Source organism: Aquarana catesbeiana, linkage group LG02, assembly GCF_042186555.1.
Source record: "Aquarana catesbeiana isolate 2022-GZ linkage group LG02, ASM4218655v1, whole genome shotgun sequence".
NCBI lineage: Eukaryota > Metazoa > Chordata > Amphibia > Anura > Ranidae > Aquarana > Aquarana catesbeiana.
Genome location: NC_133325.1, coordinates 190509944 through 190533502, shown reverse-complemented (window position 1 = coordinate 190533502; position 23559 = coordinate 190509944). Strand labels below are relative to the sequence as shown.

The 23559-nt window shown below is 42.2% G+C and overlaps 1 protein-coding gene across 1 annotated transcript in view; it reads left to right on the top strand.

The window, feature by feature from the left end:
* The window catches only part of SPMIP11 (sperm microtubule inner protein 11), a 42016-nt gene extending 23185 nt beyond the window's left edge, over window positions 1-18831 (top strand). The window contains exon 4 of the mRNA XM_073617903.1: window positions 18597-18831. Coding sequence (XP_073474004.1) covers window positions 18597-18645 — 49 coding nt within the window. The 3' untranslated portion in view covers window positions 18646-18831. The remainder of the gene's footprint in view (window positions 1-18596) is intronic.
* Window positions 18832-23559: the final 4728 nt, after the last annotated feature.

Here is a 23559-nt window from a genome sequence, read left to right as displayed (position 1 = left end):
CCAAAGCCTCCAATCGATTTGCCTTGTGTTTCTCCAATATATGTGAGAGATTCAGAAAAGAGGAAACTTCATAGTGCAGTAGAAATGGTTGCTTTATTCAAAGTTTTGCACATAAACAACAAAGAAATCAGTATAGACACAGCGCAAGCTATCAAACTGCCAGCAGGTGCGTGGTGACGTCACAAGAATTCTTTCCAACTGACGTGTTTCCCTGTTACAAGCATCGACTGGAAACGGAGGGTTATCTTCGTTCCCAGTCGATGCTTGTTACAGGGAAACGTGTCGGTTGGAGAGAATTCGTGTGACGTCACCACGCACCAGCTGACAGTTAAAAAGCTTGTGGCTGTGTCTGTACTGATTTCTTTGCTGCTTATGTGCAAAACTATGCATAACTATCCACTTTTAAAAATAATTCAACTTACTCCCAAAATGACAAAGAACTAGGTGAACACCTAGAACAATTTAATCGAGAGATTCTAACTAAAAAGGAGACAAAATTCTATAGGGATAAAACTGCCTTCCAGGAAAAACGGGCATATAATTGGAACCATACCCATCTCAAACCTAGATTTAATTATAGAAAAAGACCCAATAATACTGAACCAGGTCTATCTAATGCTTCATCTGTTTCTTCCATTTCTGTTTCCTCCAAGGGGTCTTCCTTTTAGATTTGTGAGATTTCTTGAATCTGGAACTCACCTGGTGGTGGGTCACAGGAAAGATCAAATAAAAAACATATTACTGAACAAGCACTTCCTGCAACTTCTAGTAGTGTTCTTCACGTGGTGTTGGGTAACACAGCTAGTGGTGTTGGTTTCTCTCCATCTTGTTTTTCTTTTGGAAGTTGGACTTCAGGTTTCATTTTGACAAGACCCACTTCCAATCTTGCTGAGTCACAACACCTAAATTCACTTCCTAAGGATGTCTGACAAATCACTCGACCAATCTGTCACTCACACTATAACAGCCCCTCCCAAGTCACTTGTTTCACCCTCAGATTTACCGCAAGAACACAATCTTAATGTAGTCAACTTATCTAGTTATACATTAACTGATGTGGAAACACAGGTTTTAGCACGTGGATTAAGCTTCTGCCCCACTGAAGATCTTGACAAGTTCAAGGTCATTAAGTACCTTCAGCACTTTGCCAGGAAACTAATTCTTAAACAGCTTTACTCTAAAGAAATGCCAAAGTATCCACAACCGAAACCTCAAGAACTACAGTCTATAAACTTTCTAATTTCCTTGTTGAAGGAAATGGACCCACCGCATCTGATTGATAAAATAGACCTAGACAATCTACTCCAGCGTTTTGATAAAGCAGAACAGACGGTTCAGTAACATCTAATAGAAAGAAATCTGACAAATTCCCAGCATTGAACACCAACTCAAACGTAGCGGCATTTATAAAACTTACGTGTGATGAAATAAAAAAGCTGAAGATATCACATGTTAATCATAACAATTTATCTAAATCTGAGTGGGAATTTGTACATACCATTTTACCCCACACGCCCACTTTCTATTCATTACCAAAACTACATAAAGATCTTCATCATCCCTTGGGGGGACCGATTATTTCAGGGAATGGCTCCTTAACTGAAAACTTGAGCAAGTTTGTAGATAGACATCTACGCCCACATGTCATGAATATACCAAGCCATATACGTGACACAATACATTTTACAGCAAAACATTGATGGATTGTATGTTCCACCGACAGCCATTTTGGCTGCAATTGATGTGGAGGCGCTTTATAGCTCGATACCACATGGTAAATTGGCTATCCTGCATCAGACATGTTATTTCCCAAAATAGCCGATATGAGTGGAAGTCCAATCTAATTTGTTGTTGGTGCGTTGGATTTCATTTTGCACCACAATTTTTTTGCCTTCAACAGGTTCCAACTTCCTCCAGTTACAGGGCGTAGTGATGGGGACTTGTTGTGCCCCATCCTATGCCAATCTGTACCTAAGGGAGTGGGAATGTATGATTGGCCTATCAGAGGGCCTGCTCCCTTTCATGGAGAATGTGGTCCTCTGGTATCGTTATATTGATGATATTTTTCTAGTATGGTATAGGTCATCAGCCTGCAATCCTTTCTTCAATTGATTATTATCAATACTTTCAATTTGACCTTCACCATGACCTTTGACCTTAAGTCAATTACATTTTTGGATGTTCAACTTCACAAAGGAATAGATGGCCTATTAACCAGTAGCCTCTATCCATCTGGCAATTCTATATTGCATGCCAACAATTTCCATCCCAAGGTTCTAGTATCATCAATACCAAGCATCTTCAAACTACGGCCCTCCAGCTGTTGAGGAACTACATGTCCCATGAGGCATTGTAAAACTCTGACATTCACAGACATCACTAGGCATGAGGAGAATTGTAGTTCCTGAACAACTGAAGGGCCATAGTTTGGAGACCCCTGATTTACGGCCAGTATCTAAGAATCAGGCGAAACTGCTCAGATAACGCCATCTTTAAACAAGAAGCAGATTCACTTAAAGAGAGATTACTAGCACGGGGATATTCCCACACATGTCTAAAGAAGGCCTTTAAGAGAGCTTGCACTAAGACAAGAACATGTTGTACAATCCATCTTCCTCTCTTAAAAAAACTAACCCAACTCGTATAATTACCAGTAGGGCTGAAACAACTAATCGATGAATCGACAACTAATCGATTATGAAATTAATCGATTACTATTTTCATAATCGATTAATCGGCCAGTAACACAATGGGGTTAAAAAAAAAACGAAAATTAGCCCTTTTATAGTACAATAATCGCTACTGTAAATAGAACTTTCACAGTTCCACAGTAAAAAAAAATGAACCCCTTACAGTAGTGATTATCTGCTTTTTGTTGTACTATAAAAGGGCTAATTTTCGTTTTTTTTTAACCCCATTATGTTACTAAACGTCTTAGACCTGGTTCACTCCTGTGTGTTTTTTGGTGCTTTTTGCAGAAATGCACTACATTTCATTTACATGGTTTCCTATGGGACACGTTCACATCTACGCTTTTTTCAGCCGCTACGTATTTGGAAAGGGTCAGTGACTTTTTTTAAACAAAACAGTGCTTTTTTGGTTCAATATACTTCAATGGAGAAGCTGCTGAAAAGCATGTAATGTGTTTTTGCAGCAATTAGTTTTTTAATCTGCCCAACAACAAATTGGCCAAAAAAAAAATGCAAAAACGCAAATCGCAGCAAAATCACGTGCGCAAACATCAAAACACACGGCAAAAAGCACTGCAGAAACAGATAAAAAGCAAACTGCTGGCCACACGGATCAATTTTCAGACGAGAATATTCAGACAAAAAATCTTTGTACATTCCCTGAATGAAAGAATGTTTAAAATTTTCACTTGTTTTTAACATTGTTTTTAAAATGAATGAATTTCTGAACGAAAACCACATATAAATGTCTGAAAATTCCTTTGACTAAGAAGTTTTCTATTATTTCCAAACTTTCCAAAAAACTGATCTCTGAGTCTGATGATATTTACCAGATGCACCCTTTAATAGTATATCTCTTCTAATAGTATATACAGAATATCTCTTCTGTCTGTTATTCTCAGAGTGGATTAGATATTTTGCTCCCTAACCATATAGTTGTTTTTTTATATTTACCACGGCATAGAGATATTTAAGAATAAATTGCCTTTTTTTTTTAAACTTTACATATTAACTAAATTATACACCACACTTTTTTTTATAAGGTTATTAACCGATTAATCGAATAATCGAAACAATAATCGGCCAACTAATCGATTATGAAAATAATCGTTAGTTGCAGCCCTAATTACCAGATTCTATAATCAATATCATTCCATCAGGAAAACTATTGAGAAATATTGGCATATGCTTAAATTAGATCCTTTAGTTGGCTCCTTTGTACCAGACACGTCCGCCTTTGCGTATAGACGTGCTAAATCTTTGAAAGATAAATTCGTCTCCAGTGAACACAAGGGAGGAGCAAGCAGGGATCCATGCAAACGGTTAGGTACGTTCAGATGTGGAGGGTGCAACTATTGTAGATTAATGCACACCTTACCCCGTTGTTCTACCTAATGGGGAACAATATAGACCCAAACATTATGCAAACTGCAAGACAGAAGGAGTGGTTTATCTTTTTCTATGTGAATGCTCCTGTTTTTATGTAGGGAAGACCAAAATTTAATTTTGGCAACGTGCATATAGACACATTACCTCCATGAAAACATGTAACCTTGATCTTCCTTTGGGTAGACATGTAGCCACGACACACAGTGGAACCTTTCCCAAAATATCCTTTATAATTTTAGATAGTTTACATCCGAGTTTAAGAGGGGGTGATTGGAACAAAATTCTCCTACATCATTAGCAAAGGTGGATATTCCACCTCAATGCTACTTACCCCCCAGGTATGATGATTCCTTATTATTTAGACCTTTTTTAGGTGGTTTTACATCAGGGGGGCCAAAAATGCATTAATCTACTATTTTGTTGACATGAATGCTCTTCCATACTTTTTCATCAGTGATTCTGATTGCACTTTGCATGTCTTTATAAAATGTTTACCTTTGGTCTTGTTATCTCTCTTCTATGGGTCAAAAATGGCTTTAGTAGTTTCATAGATGTCTTTCTATTGCAGCAGGTACATGCATCGAAGCTTGCAGCACATCCAGGATTTAGACAAACTTTTGAGATTATCTCTCGCAACCTCTGGTGGCCATCGATTAGGCAGGATGTGTAAGCCTTCCTCCAGGCCTGTGAAGTTTGTGCCAGAAGCAAAAGCCCTCCGGTCTCCTATATTCTCTTATGATACCTACCTGTCCCTGGACCCATTTATCTATGGACTTTATCACTGACTTGCCTTTGTCCCAGGGATGTTCCACGATCTGGGTGGTGGAAGACAGGATCAGTAGGGTGGCCCACTTTGTTCCGCGTCTGAAACTTCCATTGGCTAAAGAACTGGCATCTTTATTCATTAAACATGTTTTCAGGCTCCATGGGGCACCAATTAACATTGTCTTAGACCGTGCCTCTCAGTTTATAGCCCAGTTTTCGAAGGCCCTTTGCTCTCAGCTGGGGATCAAGTTATCGTATTCTTCAGCATATCATCCTGAGACAAATGGATAAACGGAAAGGACTGATCAGGCTCTAGAGAAGATGGTACGTTGTCTGATGGCCAATGATGACATGGAGTGGGTCAACATCCTTCGGTAAGCGGCGTTTGCCTTTAATAACCGTGCCAGCACATCTACAGGGACCTCTCCTTTCTTCTGTGTATACGGGTTGCATCCTCGTGTGTGCTCCTTTGATCTTCCACCCTCCGATGTTCCTGATGCCAACACTACGATTGAAAACTTCACTAAAATCTGGTCTGATGTTAATCGTGCTATTTCTCGCTCTGTGCAGGCTTTTAAGAAAATGGCTGACAAGAGACGCTCAAAGGCACCAAGATATAAAGTTGTTGACAAAGTGTGGCTATCATCTAGGAATCTGTCCCTGCATGTTCCATCTAAAAAACTTAGCCCAAAATTCATCGGGCCCTATGAAATTTCGGAAATTGTTAATCCTGTGGCCTGTAGATTAAAACTTCCCCCATCCATGCACATTCCAAATGTCTTTCATGTTTCATTGTTGAAACCTGTTCATTCCAGCCTCCAAGTAAATGAACCAGAACCTGTGGACGTATTGGACAGTCAGGAATATGAAGTAGCATTTATTCTCGATTCCAGACGAGTGCGCAATTCCTTACAATATTTCATTCATTGGAAAGGTTTCGGCCCAGAGGATTGATCTTGGGTTCCAGCTTGTGATCTTCATGCTGACCGACCTTAAGAAGAAGTTCCATCTTCATTATCCAAGTAAGCCTGAGGGTGCAGGAGCAACCCCTTGAGAAAGGGGGGGGGTACTGTCAGTACTAGGATCCCTTTAAGACCCAGCAAAACTCACCTAACACAGCCTTTGCCTGGGAAACAACAGTGATTGGCCAGCTCACCTTTAAATCACCTGCATCAGCACACAATCAGTGCTTGTGATAGAGTTGTTACCTTTGTGTGCCACTACTTGACCCAGCTGATATCTGCTCTGTATATTCGTGTATTACCTGACCCTGCTTGCTTGCTTCTGATTCTGTACCGTTTGGACTCTAATCTACCTGTGTATGACCCAGTTTGCCTAGACTACGCTTTCCTTGATTCTACTGTAGCACCAGACTCGGTATTACTACTTGGCTGCCCAGCCAATCTCTACCTTCATCTGCAGTGGTGAACTACAAGTCCCAACTGACCTGCTCTGCTTAGACCTGCTCATGAACTGAACTGTTACCTGTTATCTGCTCCTAGCCTGACACCTGTGTGACCAGATCCTCCCTCACCGGGAGGGGAATCGGAGGATATATGGCCAGCCTCTTTAGGACGGCGAACCAGGCCCTCCTCGGCCAAAACTGAGCTTTCAGAATTAGCTCTGTCCTCTTGCTCAAAAAAATTCTAGACAACCGCCGCGACTAGTCTTACTGGGGGAAAGGCATAGCAAAGGCTGAAGTGCCATGTATTGGCGAAGGCATCCATCCCCCTGGCTCGATCCAGCAGATGTAGGGAGAACTGGGTGACCTTCTTGTTGCTTTCTGAGGCGAAAAAATCCACCTCCGGCCGTCCCCATGTCCATACAGTCTGCTCGAACACTTCCCGGTTGAGTGACCATTCGTCTTGTCTTACTTGCTGGTGGTTGAGAAAGTCCGCCAGAGAGTTCTGAGTCCCTTTTAATGAAGCCAGGTTAAATTCAGCCCAACCGAAAATTTTGCTTGCTATCAACTGTAAGGCAGGGCCCCTGGTCCCCCTCTGCTTGTTTATGTATACGAGTACTGCCACATTGTCCATCCTTACCTGCAGGTGCTGCCCACTTTTATTTGCCTGGAAGGTCTCTAAAGCCCTCTGAACTGCCAGTAGCTTCCTCTGATTCGAGGTCCGCCTGGCTTCCACCGGAGACCAAGTTCCTTGAGCCAAACCTTCTTCCAGGTGGGCTCCCTAGCTGAAAGAACGGGCGTCTGTTGTCACCACAAGGGCTGCTGGTCTGGACCACAACAGATCCCCATCTAGATTGTGACTAGTTCGCCACCACCACAGCGCCCTTTTGACTTTGACCGATATGGACATAGGCTGATTCAAACTTTGCTGGCTGCCATCCCAGCAGTGTAGTAGGAGAGCCTGTAATGGGCGCTGGTGAAACCTTGCCCAGGGGACTGCTGGGAAACAGGATGTCATTAAACCTATCACTCTCATGACATCTCTGATATGGACTTCCTGATTCTTCTGAAGCTGTGCCACGGCAAGATCCACTTTCTCGATCTTCTCCAACGGGAGAAAGACTTTCTTTTCTGTTGAAGATATCCTATAACCCAGGTACTGTACTTCCCGGGTTGGGACTAGCTGGGACTTGTCCAGATTGACCAGCCAACCAAGGGAGCGCAGGAAATCCTGTGCTTCCTGTAAGTTCTCTTCCAGCTGCTGATAAGATCGGGTGACAAACAGGAGATCGTTCAAGTAGTAGATCACTGTAATGGCCCTGACGCGCAGCGGGCTAAGGCTTCTGCCAGGACTTTCATAAAAACCCATGGAGAGGATGCTAGTCCGCATGGTAGTGCCCTGAATTGGAAATGAAGAACTTCTGGATTCACCCTGAATTCAACTTCTGAGAAATTTCTGGAAATCCTAATGTATTGGCACACGTAAATATGTGTCCCTGAGATCGATATGGCAATCTGGAAACAGGAGATTTGTTACCGTGAAGATAGACTCCTTCCTGAAGCACTTGTTCAGGGGATGGAGATTGAGGATTAGCCTGAACTTGCCTGAAGGCTTTTTGACCACGAATACGTGGGAATACACCCCTTGGCAGCGTTCTGCATGTGGCACTTGGCTGATGACTTGTTGATCCCCCAGCTCCCCTAACACCAAACTCAGAGCCCCTGCTTTTTCCCGGTAACGGGGTGACCAGAAAAGTGGGAGGGGGAATTGAATTGAACTCCAACTTATAGCCATTTTTTTACTTCTAGTATAAACAGGCTTTAAGTTGCGTTGGTCCATTGTGGGAGGGAGTCCCCCAATCTTTCTCCCACCGGGACGTAGGAGTCACTGGGACTTTGTTGGGGTCTGAGGAGGATTGAATAAGATTCCTCCTCTTCCTCGCCCCTTATGACCTGTCCAGTGTTTTTTTTTAGGGCGACCCTCTCTCTCCTGTTGGGCCTGCTGCCTGAAGCCTCGAAAAAAAAAACGTTACTCTCTGCCTTTTTCTTCTATTCTGGGAATGCTTTTTTCCTGTCTTGGGTACACTCCAGTGCCTCCTGAAGCCAAGGTCCAAAGAGGTGATCACCTGAAAATGGAAATCCACAAAGCTTAAGCTTAGACGCTGCATCACCCGTCCAAGCCTTCAACCACACAGCCCTTCTTGCAGCTTTCACAAGTGCTGCTGACCGAGCTGCCAGCTTCATATATTCTAAGAAACCAACTGCTTTAAACAGTAAAGGAAAGGATTTAAGCAGTTGTTGCCTGGACATGCCTGCAGAAATGTGGGATTGTAACTGCGTTAACCAGCATTCCAAGTTTCTGGCAACGCAAGTGGCTGCGAGGGCTGGCTTAAGCCCAATGGAAGAAGCATCCCAAGCCCCTCTTAGCAGCACGTCACCCCTTTTATCCATTGAGTCCTTAAGGGATCCTAGGTCATCAAAGTCCAAATCCATCTTTTTTTTGAGACTTTGGCCAGCGGAGCATCCAACTTTGGAATCTTGTTCCAAGGATGGGCCGCATCCTTTTCAAAGGAAAACCTGCATTTAAGGCTGGTCTTTCAGGGTGCTCCCACTCCAGCAAGATCGATAATACTAGAGACTTGTGCATTGGAAATACCGCCCCACTGCACGCACTTCCTCCCTGAACCCGCAAGTCCCGTGCCAAGCATTCCAGGCCGTCTCGGAGGCTTCAGGATGGAGAGCGCCGCCCGCCCAATATCCGTGGCGGGATTATTCTGCGATCCTGGCCAGGTAGGTGTCCTACGCTGTCCTAGGCTGCTAGCCTGTCTGTACCCGAGTGGCCCAGTTTATGCAGCAGTCGGCGGGAACCGCAACAAGAATCAGGGTCCCTGCTCTCCCCAAGCTTAGGCAGCGGTAAGACGCGCAGCCCTCTACCTCCCTGACTGGACGGAGGAGTGCGCAGGATAGGAGAAGGTATGCCAGGGCCTCCTCCAGGATAGCCCTGAGACATGGAGCTCCCCTAAGGTTCCTACATGCTCCCTTCGCGTCTGGAAACACCAAAAAACTGAAGGGGAAGGCCTGAAGGACCGCCTTTAAGCAATTTGGGTGAACGTGTTTCCTTACCCGAAGGGAGGAGCCCCGTCTCAGAAGACGAAAGGAGAAATAGGGTTTCCACCCGTCTGCTTTTAGCGGATCGGATGTCAGCGGACATGTGACCTCTGACATCCATCGCTCTATAGAGGTGCATGGAGCGCCCATCCAGGTCCGCATGGAAAACTGACAGGTGGACCTGAATGGTCCGTATGTGTGAAAGGGGCCTTAGTGCTTAGTATGGGCAAATCACAAAAACAAGTCAGATTCATGGACAGATCAGCTGCGTGTTATTCTCCTGAATATTATGCACATACCTAATAGCAATATAAAGGTTTCAGAAAGTTAGCTGGACACCTAAATTCTTACGTGGTGTGCTGAGCACCTGGCTCATGCAGTTTGTCCAGCTGGATTTGATGTTAATTAAAATGAAAAACATACAGTCAGGTCCATAAAAATTGGGACATCCCATGGACAATGACCCGAAGCATACTGTGAAAGCAACCAAAGAGTTTTTTAAGGGAAAGAAGTGGAATGTTATGCAATGGCCAAGTCAATCACCTGACCTGAATCCGATTGAGCATGCATTTCACTTGCTGAAGACAAAACTGAATCGAAAATGCCCCAAGAACAAGCAGGAACTGAAGACAGTTGCAGTAGAGGCCTGACAGAGCATCACCAGGGATGGAACCCAGCGTCTGGTGATGTCTATGCGTTCCAGACTTCAGGCTGTAATTGACTGCAAAGGATTTGCAACCAAGTATTAAAAAGTGAAAGTTTGGATGATTGTTAATCTGTTCCATTACATTTGGTCCCTTAAAAAGTGGGAGGCACATATACAGACTGTTGTAATTCCTACACCGTTCACCTGATTTGGATGTAAATACCCTAAAATTAAAGCTGAAAGTCTGCAGTTAAAGCACATCTTGTTTGTTTCATTTCAAATCTATTGTGGTGGTGTATAGAGCCAAAAAGATTAGAACTGTGTCGATGTCCCAATATTTAATGGACCTGACTGTAGAACCCTTATGCCCCGTACACACGGTCGGACATTAATCGGACATTCCGACAACAAAATCCATGGATTTTTTTCCGACGGATGTTGGCTCAAACTTGTCTTGCATACACACGGTCACACAAAGCTGTCGGAAAATCCGATCGTTCTGAACGTGGTGACGTAAAACACGTACGTCGGGTCTATAAACGGGGCAGTAGCCAATAGCTTTCGTCTCTTAATTTATTCTGAGCATGCGTGGCACTTTGTGCGTCAGATTTGTGTACACACGATCGGAATTTCTTGTTTACCAAACATATTTTCACCTTACTCTTATAATGCTGCCCATCGATACCTTTTGACAACATCCACAGCTTATACGCATTAAGGTGGCTTATTTCACATCGGTAAGTGCCAGCCGTGTGCTGTATATTCGCTCGCACAAATAACTTACCTGTGCACAGCACATACCTTATCGGGTGCCCCGCGGTGGTGTTCTTTTCCTTTCCCCCTCCTTTCCCTCTCACCCCCGTCTTCCTTACCTCCCTTTCCTCCCCCCTCTCTCTTCCCCCTCCCCCCCCCTCCTATCCTCCCCCTCCCCCTCCTATCCTCCCCCTCTTCGCCCCTTTCCCTCCCCTTCCCCCCTTTTATCCGTTTTCCTCCCCCCCCCTTTCTTTCCCCCTCCCCCAGTCCCGTCTGGCTCCCAACCCCTTCCCCCCCTTCCCCCACAAACCCCCCCCCATTCACCCCTCCCCCTCCTCACCTCGCAACTTACGTTCTAACCACCAAATCATCTCAGTTATTATCATTCTATTATTATTTTTCACCAACTAGAGTCCGGTCATAGATCCCCCGTGTTCGCCGCGGGGGGATTCTGTGTTGGGTCCCGCTGTCCCACTGCTTCCGTGCGAGCGGGTGAGCTTGTCCTTAATGTTACTATGTATGTACTTTGATCTCTGACTATAACTGTGATTTATTATGTTTGCTGCTTCATTTTTTGTATGTAAATCTTTATATATGTATTCAGCTAAACTACTTTAAAATTACTTTATAGAGTTCTCCTGAAGAAGCGGTTCCTGCCGCGAAACCGGTCGAGACCAAAATTCCACACACATGCTCTGTATAAATTTGCGGGTTATCCTCGCTGTATGTGGTGTGGTACCTGTTTTTACGACTATATGTTATATCGTTGTGTTGTATTTTGATATGTCCAATCATTAAAATTTATATTTTTATTTTTTAGAATGTGGTAACTGTAATATTTTATCAAGTACCGTAATAGTCCCAATTTTCAAATCATGGGGGTGCAGGTGTGAACAGGCATGAGCAGCACTGCCGTCACGTCTCCACCTTCATACCTCTCTCTAATATCCCTATTGTGGGGTCACCAGTACAGTATTTCAAAATTGAAATCATATCCCCTCTCAAGCGTATCTTCTCCAGAGAGAATAAGTTCAGTGCTTGCAACCTTTCCTCATAACTAAGATCCTCCAGACCCTTTATTAGCTTTGTTGCCCTTCTTTGTACTCGCTCCATTTCCAATACATCCTTTGGAGAGGAGGCAACAAGGCCTATGATGAAAGGTACACCATTCCTACTGTGAAACACGGAGGTGGCTCGCTGATGTTTTGGGGATGTGTGAGCCACAAAAGGCACAGGAAATTTGGTCAAAATTGATGGCAAGATTAATGTTATCAAAAAATAATGGAGGAACATTTACATTCATAAGCCAGGAAGCTGCGCATGGTATGTACTTGGACATTCCAACATGACAATGATCCGAAACACAAGGCCAAGTCAACCTGTCATTGGCTACAGCAGAATAAAGTGAAGGTTCTATAGTGGCCATCCCAGTCTCCTGATCTCTGGGGAGATCTCAAACATGCAGTTCATGCAAGACAGCCCAAGAATTTACAGGAACTGGAAGCTTTTTGCCAAGAGGAATGGGCTGCTTTAACATCTGAGAAGATAAAGAGCCTCATCCACCAATACCACAAAAGACTTCAAGCTGTCATTGATGTTAAAGGGGGCAATACATGGTATTAAGAAATTGGGTATGTAAACTTTTGATCAGGGTCATTTGGGTAGTTTCTGTTGTCATTATGATTTAAAAAGAGTAAACACAGTTGATTGATAATAAATGGCTTCAGCCAAACACTAACCATGAGTGAAAGAAAAGTTTTTGTGTTATTCATTTTCTCAGAAAAATGGCAAAGAAATTGTAAATTCTGCAAGGGTATGTAAACTTATGAACACAACTGTATATAACCCCCTCTTACACGCGCACACAAGCTCTCTATGAATATGGAGTCAAGTTATAGGACTATGAATAGACAGTGTTTTGAAGTGATATTTCAGTTGTCTAGTTAGAAATTTTTTTTTTTTTTTTTTAAGGACAGCTAATATAAAAATGCATTCTTTAAAAAACACAACCATTCCGACAAAGAAAAAATAAAATCACATTTTCTGCCTCTGCACAGCACGCATTTATTAATGGTTGTCCACATGGTTTCAGCTCCACCACTAATCTGATGCTCCAACGAGCACTAAATAATTAATTCCCAGTGAACTGAGCTCATGAATTATAGAACATCTCAGTTGGTTATTGCCTTGTGTGAAAATGTTTACAATCAGGTGAAGATCATTTAAATGCAATGTTTTCACGGAAGATTCTTGTATTTGCAACCACTGCAATAGACAGAAAAAGTACCTTTTAATGGGAAAATTGCTGCTGATGGTGTCTCTGTTAAATTGAGGAATGTCGCCAACAAACAAACGAATAAGCATTTTTAAGACCACATTCAGCAAATCAGTTTACATGGCTTAAGATGTACAAGGATTCAGTGATGTCAGTAAGCTCCTTGCTGTGAAATGCTGCACCTTTTAGGGTACTTATATGGGCTTAAGATGGCTCGGGGGGGGGGAGGGATCAATTGGGCATTTATTAATTTATCAGAATATTCATTTATTCTGGCAGTTGAAATGAATGCACCTAGTGCTTAGACACGTTTGATGTTTTTTTTATGTCAAAACGCTCCTCTCCTGAACGTGAAAGCGCTTTTTTTTTCTGCCTCCGATGCTCCGGCCTCTGAACACCTGTAAACACCTATGTGTGCATGGACACATAAAGCTTGATTTACTAAAACTGGAGGGTGCAAAATCTGGTGCAGCTGTGCATGGTAGCCAATCAGCTTCTAACTTCAGCTTGTTCAATTGAGCTTTGACAAAAAACCTGAAAGATGATTGGTTTCTATGCAGAGCTGCACCAGGTTTTGCATTCTCCAGTTTTAGTAAGTTACCCCACAGGCTAACATGGAGCGTTGTGTAGAGGCCAGAAAAAAATCATATGCCTGTAAAACAGGTTTTTGAGTTGCAGGGTTCATGATTTCCCTTCCAGTGGGAAAGTATAAACATTTGCTCTTTTACTTTTTGCCATTGTCAGGATTTACTTGGGTCCTATTCCGTTCAGCCATGGTGTTCTGCTAATTAATCTCTGTTCACTAGCATTTGTTGGCGTTCTTTGGCTAAGAAGAAAACAGACTCCGTTACTGCAAAGGGGGTAAAGCTGACAGAAGTGGTTTTCCAGAACACATGCAGCCTTGCTCTTAGCCAAACAAAGAAGTGTTCTGTACTGCTTTAATCATCCAAAGTTGCAGTTGTTGGGGGTACCAAGCCGTGGGGTTCTTCACCACTGAATGACCTTAGGTGCATTTTCAAAGTGGAATAGCATACAATGATGTCTGCAAGTTAAATATTAGCTTTTACTTTTACAGCTTGTACCAAAAGAAGTTTACATATTCATTGAAAAGTAAAAGATGGGAATCTGCTTGTTCAAACATGGCAGTTTCTCAACAAATGAAGACATCTGTGTTACTGCAACACCCTTAGGTGACTTCAGCACAACTGAGGCCTGGAGTCTAAGCACCAGTTGATGTTCACCAGAGCTCCTGATGATGAAGATAAGCCAGGATTCCCTAGTGGCCCCTGGAGTTCTTTGCTGCCAGCTGGTACCAGGTTGTGGTCCTCAGGATCACTCCACTAAAGGGGTGAGTGGGGGCAGGAGGGCTACAGTGTGGAGACTGTACAGTCCAAGATTAGCATAGTCAGATCCAGGCAGAGGTTATGGCAGGCGGCGGGCAGAGAGTAGTCAAGTCCAGGTGGAGGTCATCAGTGACCAAGAAAAACAGAGTAATGGTCAGGGCAATTTGGCCCGGCAAAAAAAAGACAATGGGTAAGTATGATAGCTCCTTTATATCATCTCTGGCAAGAAGACACAGCACCAGCCACTTCCTGGGCCAATTATTTAACCCTTTTGCTGCCACAGCATAAAAGGTATTTAGGTAGCAGTGGAAGGTTTTACGCACACTCCCAGCAGCTGCAGCCACTGGGAGGGTGTGTATATCTGACAAGTTGCCCACCGGATGGCAGATGGAAGCTATTGGGTGGCTCTGCAGATGCACCCCTCCAGCAATGGCACCCCCCACACACCCAAGCACTTCCCGACCATGCTTCCCGGGCACCGCAGACCCATTGGCACACCCTGGACTGGCATGGTGTGTGCTGTTGGGTAGAGGGGAGGGAGCCAAGTGGACATCCTATCCAAATGTAATCCTGTGGGTATAATTGAGAAAAAGGCGCCACTACTCAAAATACCGCCACTGCGTCTCTGGATAGATACAGAGTATGTGGAAGCTGCCACTTAACCCCCCTGGCGGTATTCCCGAGTCTGGCTCGGGGTGGATTTTACATACCAAAAGCGGTATCCCCGAGCCAGACTCGGGCTTGCATCGCAGGATCCAGGAAGAGATTACTTACCTTGTCCCCTGGTTCCTGCGATGTCTCCCCGCTGTGATCGGCGAGCCGCTGTGTCTCGCTCGATTCACAGTGCCGAGCTCCGTTCCCTGCGAGCGTTGCGACGCACGGGGACGGAGTTCGGCGGCAAATTCAAAAGTGAAACACACAGTAAACACACAGTATAGATACAGCATACTGTAATCTTACAGATTACAGTACTGTATCAAATAACTACACATCCCCTTTGTCCCTAGTGGTCTGCCCAGTGTCCTGCATGCAGTTTTATATATATAAAACTGTTCTTTCTGCCTGGAAACTGGAGATTGTCCATAGCAACCAAAACTGTCTCTTTACATCAAAAGTGGTTTTAGACCAGCTAGAAAACAGCAATAATAAATTAGAATCACTTGCAGAATTGAGCGATAGTGATTTGTGGGGAGATCCGTCATCAAACACTAAAAGTAATAAAAGCTAAAATTCTGGAACTGAGCAAATTTCAGTGTTTTTGATTTGATTACATTATTATATAATTTTTATTATTATTATATTATTATGTGTTTTAATTATTTATAGTTAGTTATTATATTATAATTTTTTATTTCGTTTTTCAAACTTTATCATACCCGGGATGTCTACTAGACTCTTGTTTGGACAGATTTAAGTGAACTATTCCTAAGAATTACAGGCCTACAATATAAAACGCCAAATTTCTGTGCAAAATAATGGTACCGCTTTCAGCACCTAAAATCTGAAATAATCATACCGCCAGGGAGGTTAAAAGGATCAAATATAAAAGCTGAATTTTAACTACTGGTCAATCTGGGATAATGACACAAAGTCAAAATAGTGGCGCTAAATGTTTGTGCACAAGGAGTATTAACTCCCCTAAAGTGACATGTGACTCACAATTTACAAATGAGAATATAACTGACATGTGCTAAAATATAATAAATGGTATAGCACTAAATTGACAAATAGCACTAAACACCCTGTGACAAGTGAAGTGATATGATGTAGCTAGTGAAGCCACAAAAAAACAACAAAAAAAAATTTTTTTTCCAAAATATAAAAAAATAAAATCCATAAAACATTGAAGAGGATCTATAGTCGATGTGAAGATCTCTTAATCCATTCACCACACCAATGTGTCTGTGATTCCACTCCCCTAAAAAAATGCACTCACCAAATTCCAATGCCTACATTCTCATGTTAGGCTAAAGCGCATTTAAACCACATGGACAGGGTTTTAGAGCAAGCATTCGAACTCCAGCCGTGCGTCTTATATGATATGGTACAAGTTAAAAGACAGCAAAAGTGACTAAGGTAAGCCTTTCAAAGCCTCCAGAGCAGCGCATAAAACGGCCACGGTGGACCCAGGGTGTGCAGGCATAAGGTTGAATCTCACCCCTCCCTTGGTCCTGGATCTAAACCTGCTCATCAACTTGCTGGTGTGTCAAGCAACGTCCTGCCTCAATGATGTTGATTGCCGTACAGCCATGCCCCCGACATGTTTCGTCACAAGGACTTACTCATGGGATTTTTATATTTTGGAAACTTTTTTTTTTCTTTTGTAGCTTCACTAGCTACATCATATCACTTCACTTGTCACAGGGTGTTCAGTGCTATTTGTCAATTTAGTGCTATACCATTTATTATATTTTAGCACATGTCAGTTATATTCTCATTTGTAAATTGTGAGTCACATGTCACTTTAGGGGACATCCTATCCACCCCCCTCCCCTTCTTCTTGCTTTCCCAGTAGTGTGGTGTAAAACGTCACCAGGTTCCAGGTACTCATGTCACTTTCTCCAGCCTATATGACTGGGGAAGAATCTAGTGCAGAGCAATCTGCACTGCATTAGATTCATTGGAGGACAGGTGAGACCCTCGGTGTCTCATGAAAGAGGATCTGTCACAAAAAATCATCACATAGTAAAAAAAAGGTATAAAGAGTTACACCCAAGCACTTAAAATCCCTTTTCCAAAGACATTTTGAGCCTCTCCACCCCTACCATACTTACATGTATGAACATAAATGCACATTAGGGGGCACCTACACATGAAAACATTGATTGTGCTACACGTTACAGATTGCTCCTGGGTAACTCTACGACCTGTAGGGGCTTTTAAAAAATCGCATTTGGAAAATATAAGGCACTAAAATTTGTCACAGTTTCATGTATGCATGCAATTTTAAGGCTTGGTGCAACCTCCTCTTTTATATTTTACAAAAAAATTGGGTACTTTATTGCAGTTGTGTGGCTTAAAATTAACTTTAGTGTAATTTTTACTGAAATTTTGCGCTTCCTAAACCGTTGTGTTAAAATTATGTGACATAAAAAGACTTACACTACCACTACTTTATTCTCTAGGGTGTCTGAAATATATATAATGTTTGGGGGTTTTACGTAATCTTCACATCTAAAATAATTTTTAACCATATGTGCTCTGGCAGTGAAAAGGTTAATACCCTTTTAGGAAGTTCCGGAAGTCTTGGCAGGGATTCTGCAATCGCCATTGGTGTACTGGCAGATATTCTGCAAGTACTAATGTCTCCTACCACAGTATCTAGTGTGTAGTAAAGCAAACACAACTGGATTTGATGACTATGAAAACATTATAAGACTCATTCATGTGGCTTCTTCAGTTCATCTGGTGGGAGGAGCGAATTCCCTTAAAGCGAAACCTTCCCCCTTTCACTAAAAATCATAGCAACATACAGTTCTGTATGCTGATAAGACATTCATTGTGAAACAAACATTTTTGCTTTTACTTAATAAATTAAAAATTGTATTGTACCGTAATTTTCCTTTCCTGGTGCCAATCCATGGCAACATATATGTGGTAGTATGCGGCCATGTTGGCACCAGTAAAACATAAAATTGTATCAAATACTTGTTGTAATTTTCTTTTTCTTGCGCCAGTCAGTGGCAGCATCATACTACCATATGCATGCTGCCATGTTGGCGTCAGGAAATAGTGGTGATGTAACCCTACCCTCACAGCTACATCCCTGGAAGTTCTTGTCACATGTTCCAGGAGGCAGACCTAGAGTTCTAGGCAGAGTTCAGGGAGTAAAGGGAAAATGATTAATCTGCCCTTAGTGAAAATGGCCACTGTGAGAAGAATTGGGAGGAAAAGAAAATACATTTTATGCCCACGAGGAAGGTGTTATTTGGAGTACATAATTCAAGGTGGGAAGTGCAGTGCATTGAAAAAAAAATACTATATGCAACACTTTTGGGTGCAGCAATGTGTACTCGGGTCTATGGGAATAACCTATAAAAAAAAAATCTAAATTTTGTAGGATATCCACATTGAAGGTATGAACTCTTATCATTTTTTTAATGTATGCTGTAAAATAAAAAAAAAAAAAGTGCAGTAGTGTGCAGAACATTCACATTTCCAATATTTTTTATTAGTTATGTCTAACCTTTGGTACTAACCACCCAGCATCATTTATATTTTTCAGGTTTGTGGATCAAATGGCGGTGACTAACAAAGAATTCCGTTTATTTTAACACCTACCATGAAGCTTAGAGGACACCAGTTAATAACATTTATTTTGATATATAACAATATAACTATAGTGCCATTTGTTACAATCAGCCTTATCTCATCAATGTTTACCAGTTATACTTGCACAATATTCATTCTTTGTTTTGGCCCCTGAGTACATTAAAAGCATGGTTAAATTTGTACACAAATTCAGTTTGAAGTGTCTGATTTAATGCCGGATATTTGCCGAATTTGCTTTCCTATATTTGTTCGGTGTGGAGATGCATACAACATTGTGGTTACCATGTGGTTGAGTTCGCAAATCAGGACAGTTTAATGATCTGTGTTCATATATAGATTCATTTATCTCCGTGGATAACCAGTTAGAATTTACTCCACTGAAGTCAGCCCAGTTCAAGGTGAATTCATATAGGCCGCCATGGTTTACTGCACATAAGAATTAACAATGTCCTTCTTACACTGCACTAGCTTTATCGCGGTCATGTTCACATACAATCGCTTGAACACTTGTATTACTGAAAATAGTTCAACTGAATTTTTAAGCTTTTTAATTAACATTTATCCAAAAAAAAAAAAAAAAAAAAAAAAGGGGGGGGGGGGGTTCACATTGCACACAGAATTGTACCACTTTGGATGCTGTCTGCTTGCATATAAGCTTTGCCCTCATGCTATGATCAGATCTGTCACTAAATAAAAATAATGATAATCTATACTCTTCTCTTTTGACTGTGGACTATCTAGAAGACACCAGAGCAGCCTTAGTTGGCAGAGGTTTATGATACCCCTGATGACGTTACATATAACAAAACGATCGTAGAGACGATGCGCACACGCTGCTGCACAGATGCTTTTTGAATTAATCACTGTTTGAAGGATAGCACTGGCTATAGTGGAGAGATTTACAGCCAGCAGCATCTTTGTTTTATATGTAAGTGCACCGATTTTAAAATAAAACAGTTGAGACCTCACTACATCATGAGGAGTCTCCCTGTTTTTTACCCATTTTAATTCTGAGGATTCATCCATCCAAGACGGTGAGCTGGATCATCTTGTCACCGTAAGGGGAACACAGGGAGGCTGTCGGGGGAACATTTCTGGATTTCCATCTGAGGATCAGAAATCCCAATAAGCGATGAATGATCTTCCTGAGTAAGGAAGATCACTGGTGGTCTGGTAAGCCCCCATTAAATAATATTTTGATTGGATTTTCTGTTCACTTCAAAGGTTTTGCACTGTCATATATGGTGTTTTACATAACCCCATGACACAGAGGAATCCCTGGAGGCACATGAATACTAAGGGGGAATCAACTAAGTAAGTGGCTAATTGCCAGTGCAACTGATCTCATCCTCCACCACCATCACCTCTGCCTCTTACTTATCCCACCACGCCCCACAGATCTCATCCCCATAGGGGGTGGTGGGGGATGGGATCGGAATGTAGCAGAATACATTTTTGCCTAAATTGATGAAGGACTTAGATTTTTTTTTTTTTTAATTGTCTGTCTTTTTTTGTTTATAAAAAATAAAAAAACACAGAAGTGATCAAATACCACCAAAAGAAAGCTCTATTTGTGGGAAAAAAAGGACATACATTTTATTTGGGTACAACAGCGCAATTGTCAGTTAAAATAATGCAGTGCCTTCTGGAGCTGAAGTAATTTGCACCCGCAAATGTAAACCGTGTTCAAATCACACATGTGAGTTATCGCCATGATCGTCAGAGTGAGAGCAATAATTCTAGCAGAAGACCTCCTCTGTAACTCTAAACTGGTAACCGTTAAATTTTTTTAAAGCGTCGCCTATGGAGATTTTTAAGTACCGTAGTTTGTCGCCATTCCACGAGTGTGCACAATTTCAAAGCGTTACATGTTGGGTATCTATTTACTCAGCTTAAAATCATCTTTCACAGTATACAAAAAAATTGGGCTAACTTTACTGTTTTTTTTTTAATTTATGAAAAGTGTTTTTTTTCCCCAAAAATTGTGTTTGAAAGGCCGCTATGCAAATACAGTGTGACATGATAGCATCACGCAGTTGCTGCAGATTTGTCGGTTGCACATCCATGAGGTGAATCTCCCGTTCCACCACATCCCAAAGGTGCTCTATTGGATTGAGATCTGGTGACTGTGGAGGCCATTGGAGTACAGTGATCTCATTGTTATGTTCAAGAAACCAGTAGTGAGATGATTTGAGCTTTGTGACGAGGTACATTATCCTGCTGGAAGGAGCTATCAGAAGATGGGTACACTGCAGTCATAAAAGGGATGGACATGGTCAGCAACAATACTCAGGTAGGCTGTGGCATTTAACCACTTAAGGACCAGCCTCGTTTTGTATTTTAGGTGTTTACATGTTTAAAACAGTTTTTTTTGCTAGAAAATTACTTAGAACCCCCAAACATTATATATGCTTTTTCTTCTAACACCCTAGAGAATAAAATGGCGGTCGTTGCAATACTTTATTTTTGCACCGTATTTGCGCAGCGGTCTTAAAAACACACTTTTTTTGGAAAAAATTCACTTTTTTGAATAAAAAAATAAGACAACAGTAAAGTTAGCCCAATTTTTTTTATATTGTGAAATATAATGTTACGCCAAGTAAATTGATACCCAACATGTCACGCTTGAAAATTGCACCCGCTTGCGGAATGGCGTCAAACTTTTACCCTCAAAAATCTCCATAGGCGACGTTTAAAAAATTCTAGAGGTTGCATATTTTGCGGTACAGAGGTGGTCTAGGGCTAGAATTATTGCTCTCGCTCTACCGGTCACGGCGATACCTCACATGTGTGGTTTGACCACCGTTTTCATATGCGGGCGCTACTCGCATATGCGTTCGCTTCTGCGCGCGAGCTTGTCGGGACGGGGGGGGGGGTTTATTTTTACACTGTTTTAAAAAAAAAAAAAAATTGTGTCACTTGTATTCCTATTACAAGAAATATAAACATCCCTTGTAATAGAAAAAAGCATGACAGGACCTCTTAAATATGAGATGTGGGATCAAAAAGACCTCAGATCTCATATTTACACTAAAATGCAATTAAAAAAAAAAAAAAAGTCATTTAAAAAAATGACATTTGAAAAAATGTGCCTTTAAGAGGCGTGGACGGAAGTGACGTTTTGACATCGCTTCTGCCCAGCAGTGTCATGGAGACGAGTGGGCCCCATCTTAGCCTCACTCGTCTCCAGGCACAGGACGGAGACAGACGCGATCACCTCTGCCACTACCGACGGCTCCGGTAAGCGGCGGAGGGCACTGGATCGCGGAGGGAGGGGAGCCCCTCTCCTGCCACCGATAAAAGTGATCTCACGGCGAATCCGCCGCAGGGACCACTTTTATCTGAATGCCGGCCGCCGCACGTAAACGGGGATACCGGGGTTATGGCAGCTAGCTGCTGCCGTAACGATATCCCCGTTCAAAGTTTGGACGTACATCGTCGTGCGGCGGTCGGTAAGTGGTTAAACGATGCTCAATTGGTGCCAAGGGGCCCACAGTGTGGCAAGAAAATATCCTCCACTCCATTACACCACCACCACCAGCCTCAACCGTTGAAACAAGGCAGGATGGATCCATGCTTTTATGTTGTTTATGACAAATTCTGACCCTACTATCAGAATATCGCAGCTGAAATCGAGACTCATCAGACCAGGCAATGTTTTCCAATCTTCTTTTGTCCAATTTTGGTGAGCCTGTGTGAATTGTAGCCTCAATTTCCTGTTCTTAGCTGACAGGAGTGGTCTGCTTCTGTAGCCCACCTGCTTCAAGGTCCGATGTGTTGTGCGGTCAGAGATGGTATTCTGCATACCTTAGTTGTAACGAGTGGTTATTAGAGTTATTGTTGCCTTTCTACTGTATCATAACAAACCAGTCTGCCCATTCTCCTCTGACATCAACAAAGCATTTTCATGCACACAACTGCTGCTCACTGGATATTTTCTCTTTTTTGGACCATTCTCTGTAAACCCTAGAAATGGTTGTACATGAAAATTTTCTCTTTGATTTCCTTTTTGTTTTTCCCGTCCAAAGTTCTGAATGCAAGTTGGTATTTGCACTCTCTTCCTCCAGGTCGTACATTTCTGTCAGAGAGTTCCGTGGACCTCTTCTGTGAGAGATGTGGCACAGTATTTACTACATTCTGTTTTCTATTGTAGGTTTTTATACTTCCAAAACCATCCCGCAATGTTGTGTTTGCAGAGCTGATGGATAATGAGGCACACAGCTCCTTTGAGCACATAGGTTTTGTATATTACAGAACAGCACCTTCTCTATTGGTGCTGTAGTTAAAGAATTATTTAGCTCAGGCAGTGGAGTGCTTGATGTGTTCCATTTCAGTTACCAGTTAATGGTTGTCCTACAGCAGTTTTCGAAATACTCAGACCAGCCTGTCTGGCACCAACAACCATGCTATGTTGAAAATCACTTAAATCCCCTTTCTTTCCCATTTTGATGCTCGGTTTGAACTTCAGCAAGTCATCTTCACCACATCTAAATGCAATGCGTAAATAAATAAATGCACTGAGTTGCTGCCATTGATTGGCTGATTAGAAATTTGTGTTACCAGGCAATTGAACAGGTGTACCTAATAAAGTGGCCGGTGAGTGTATATATGTGATTTGCTGGAACCTTCCTGCTTAAAGTTTCTCAAGATCAGACAGAGACCTTGTGTACAGTGCATCCAGAAAGTATTCACAGCGCTTCACTTTTTCCACATTTTGTTATGTTACCGCCTTATTCCAAAATGGATTAAATTCATTATTTTCCTCAAAGACCTACAAACAATACCCCATAATCACAATGTGAAAGAAGTTTGTTTGAAAACTTTGAAAAATTTATTAAAAAAAAACACACCTGTACACAAGTATTAACAGCCTTTGCTCAATACTTTTTTGAAGCACCTTTGGTGCCAATTACAGC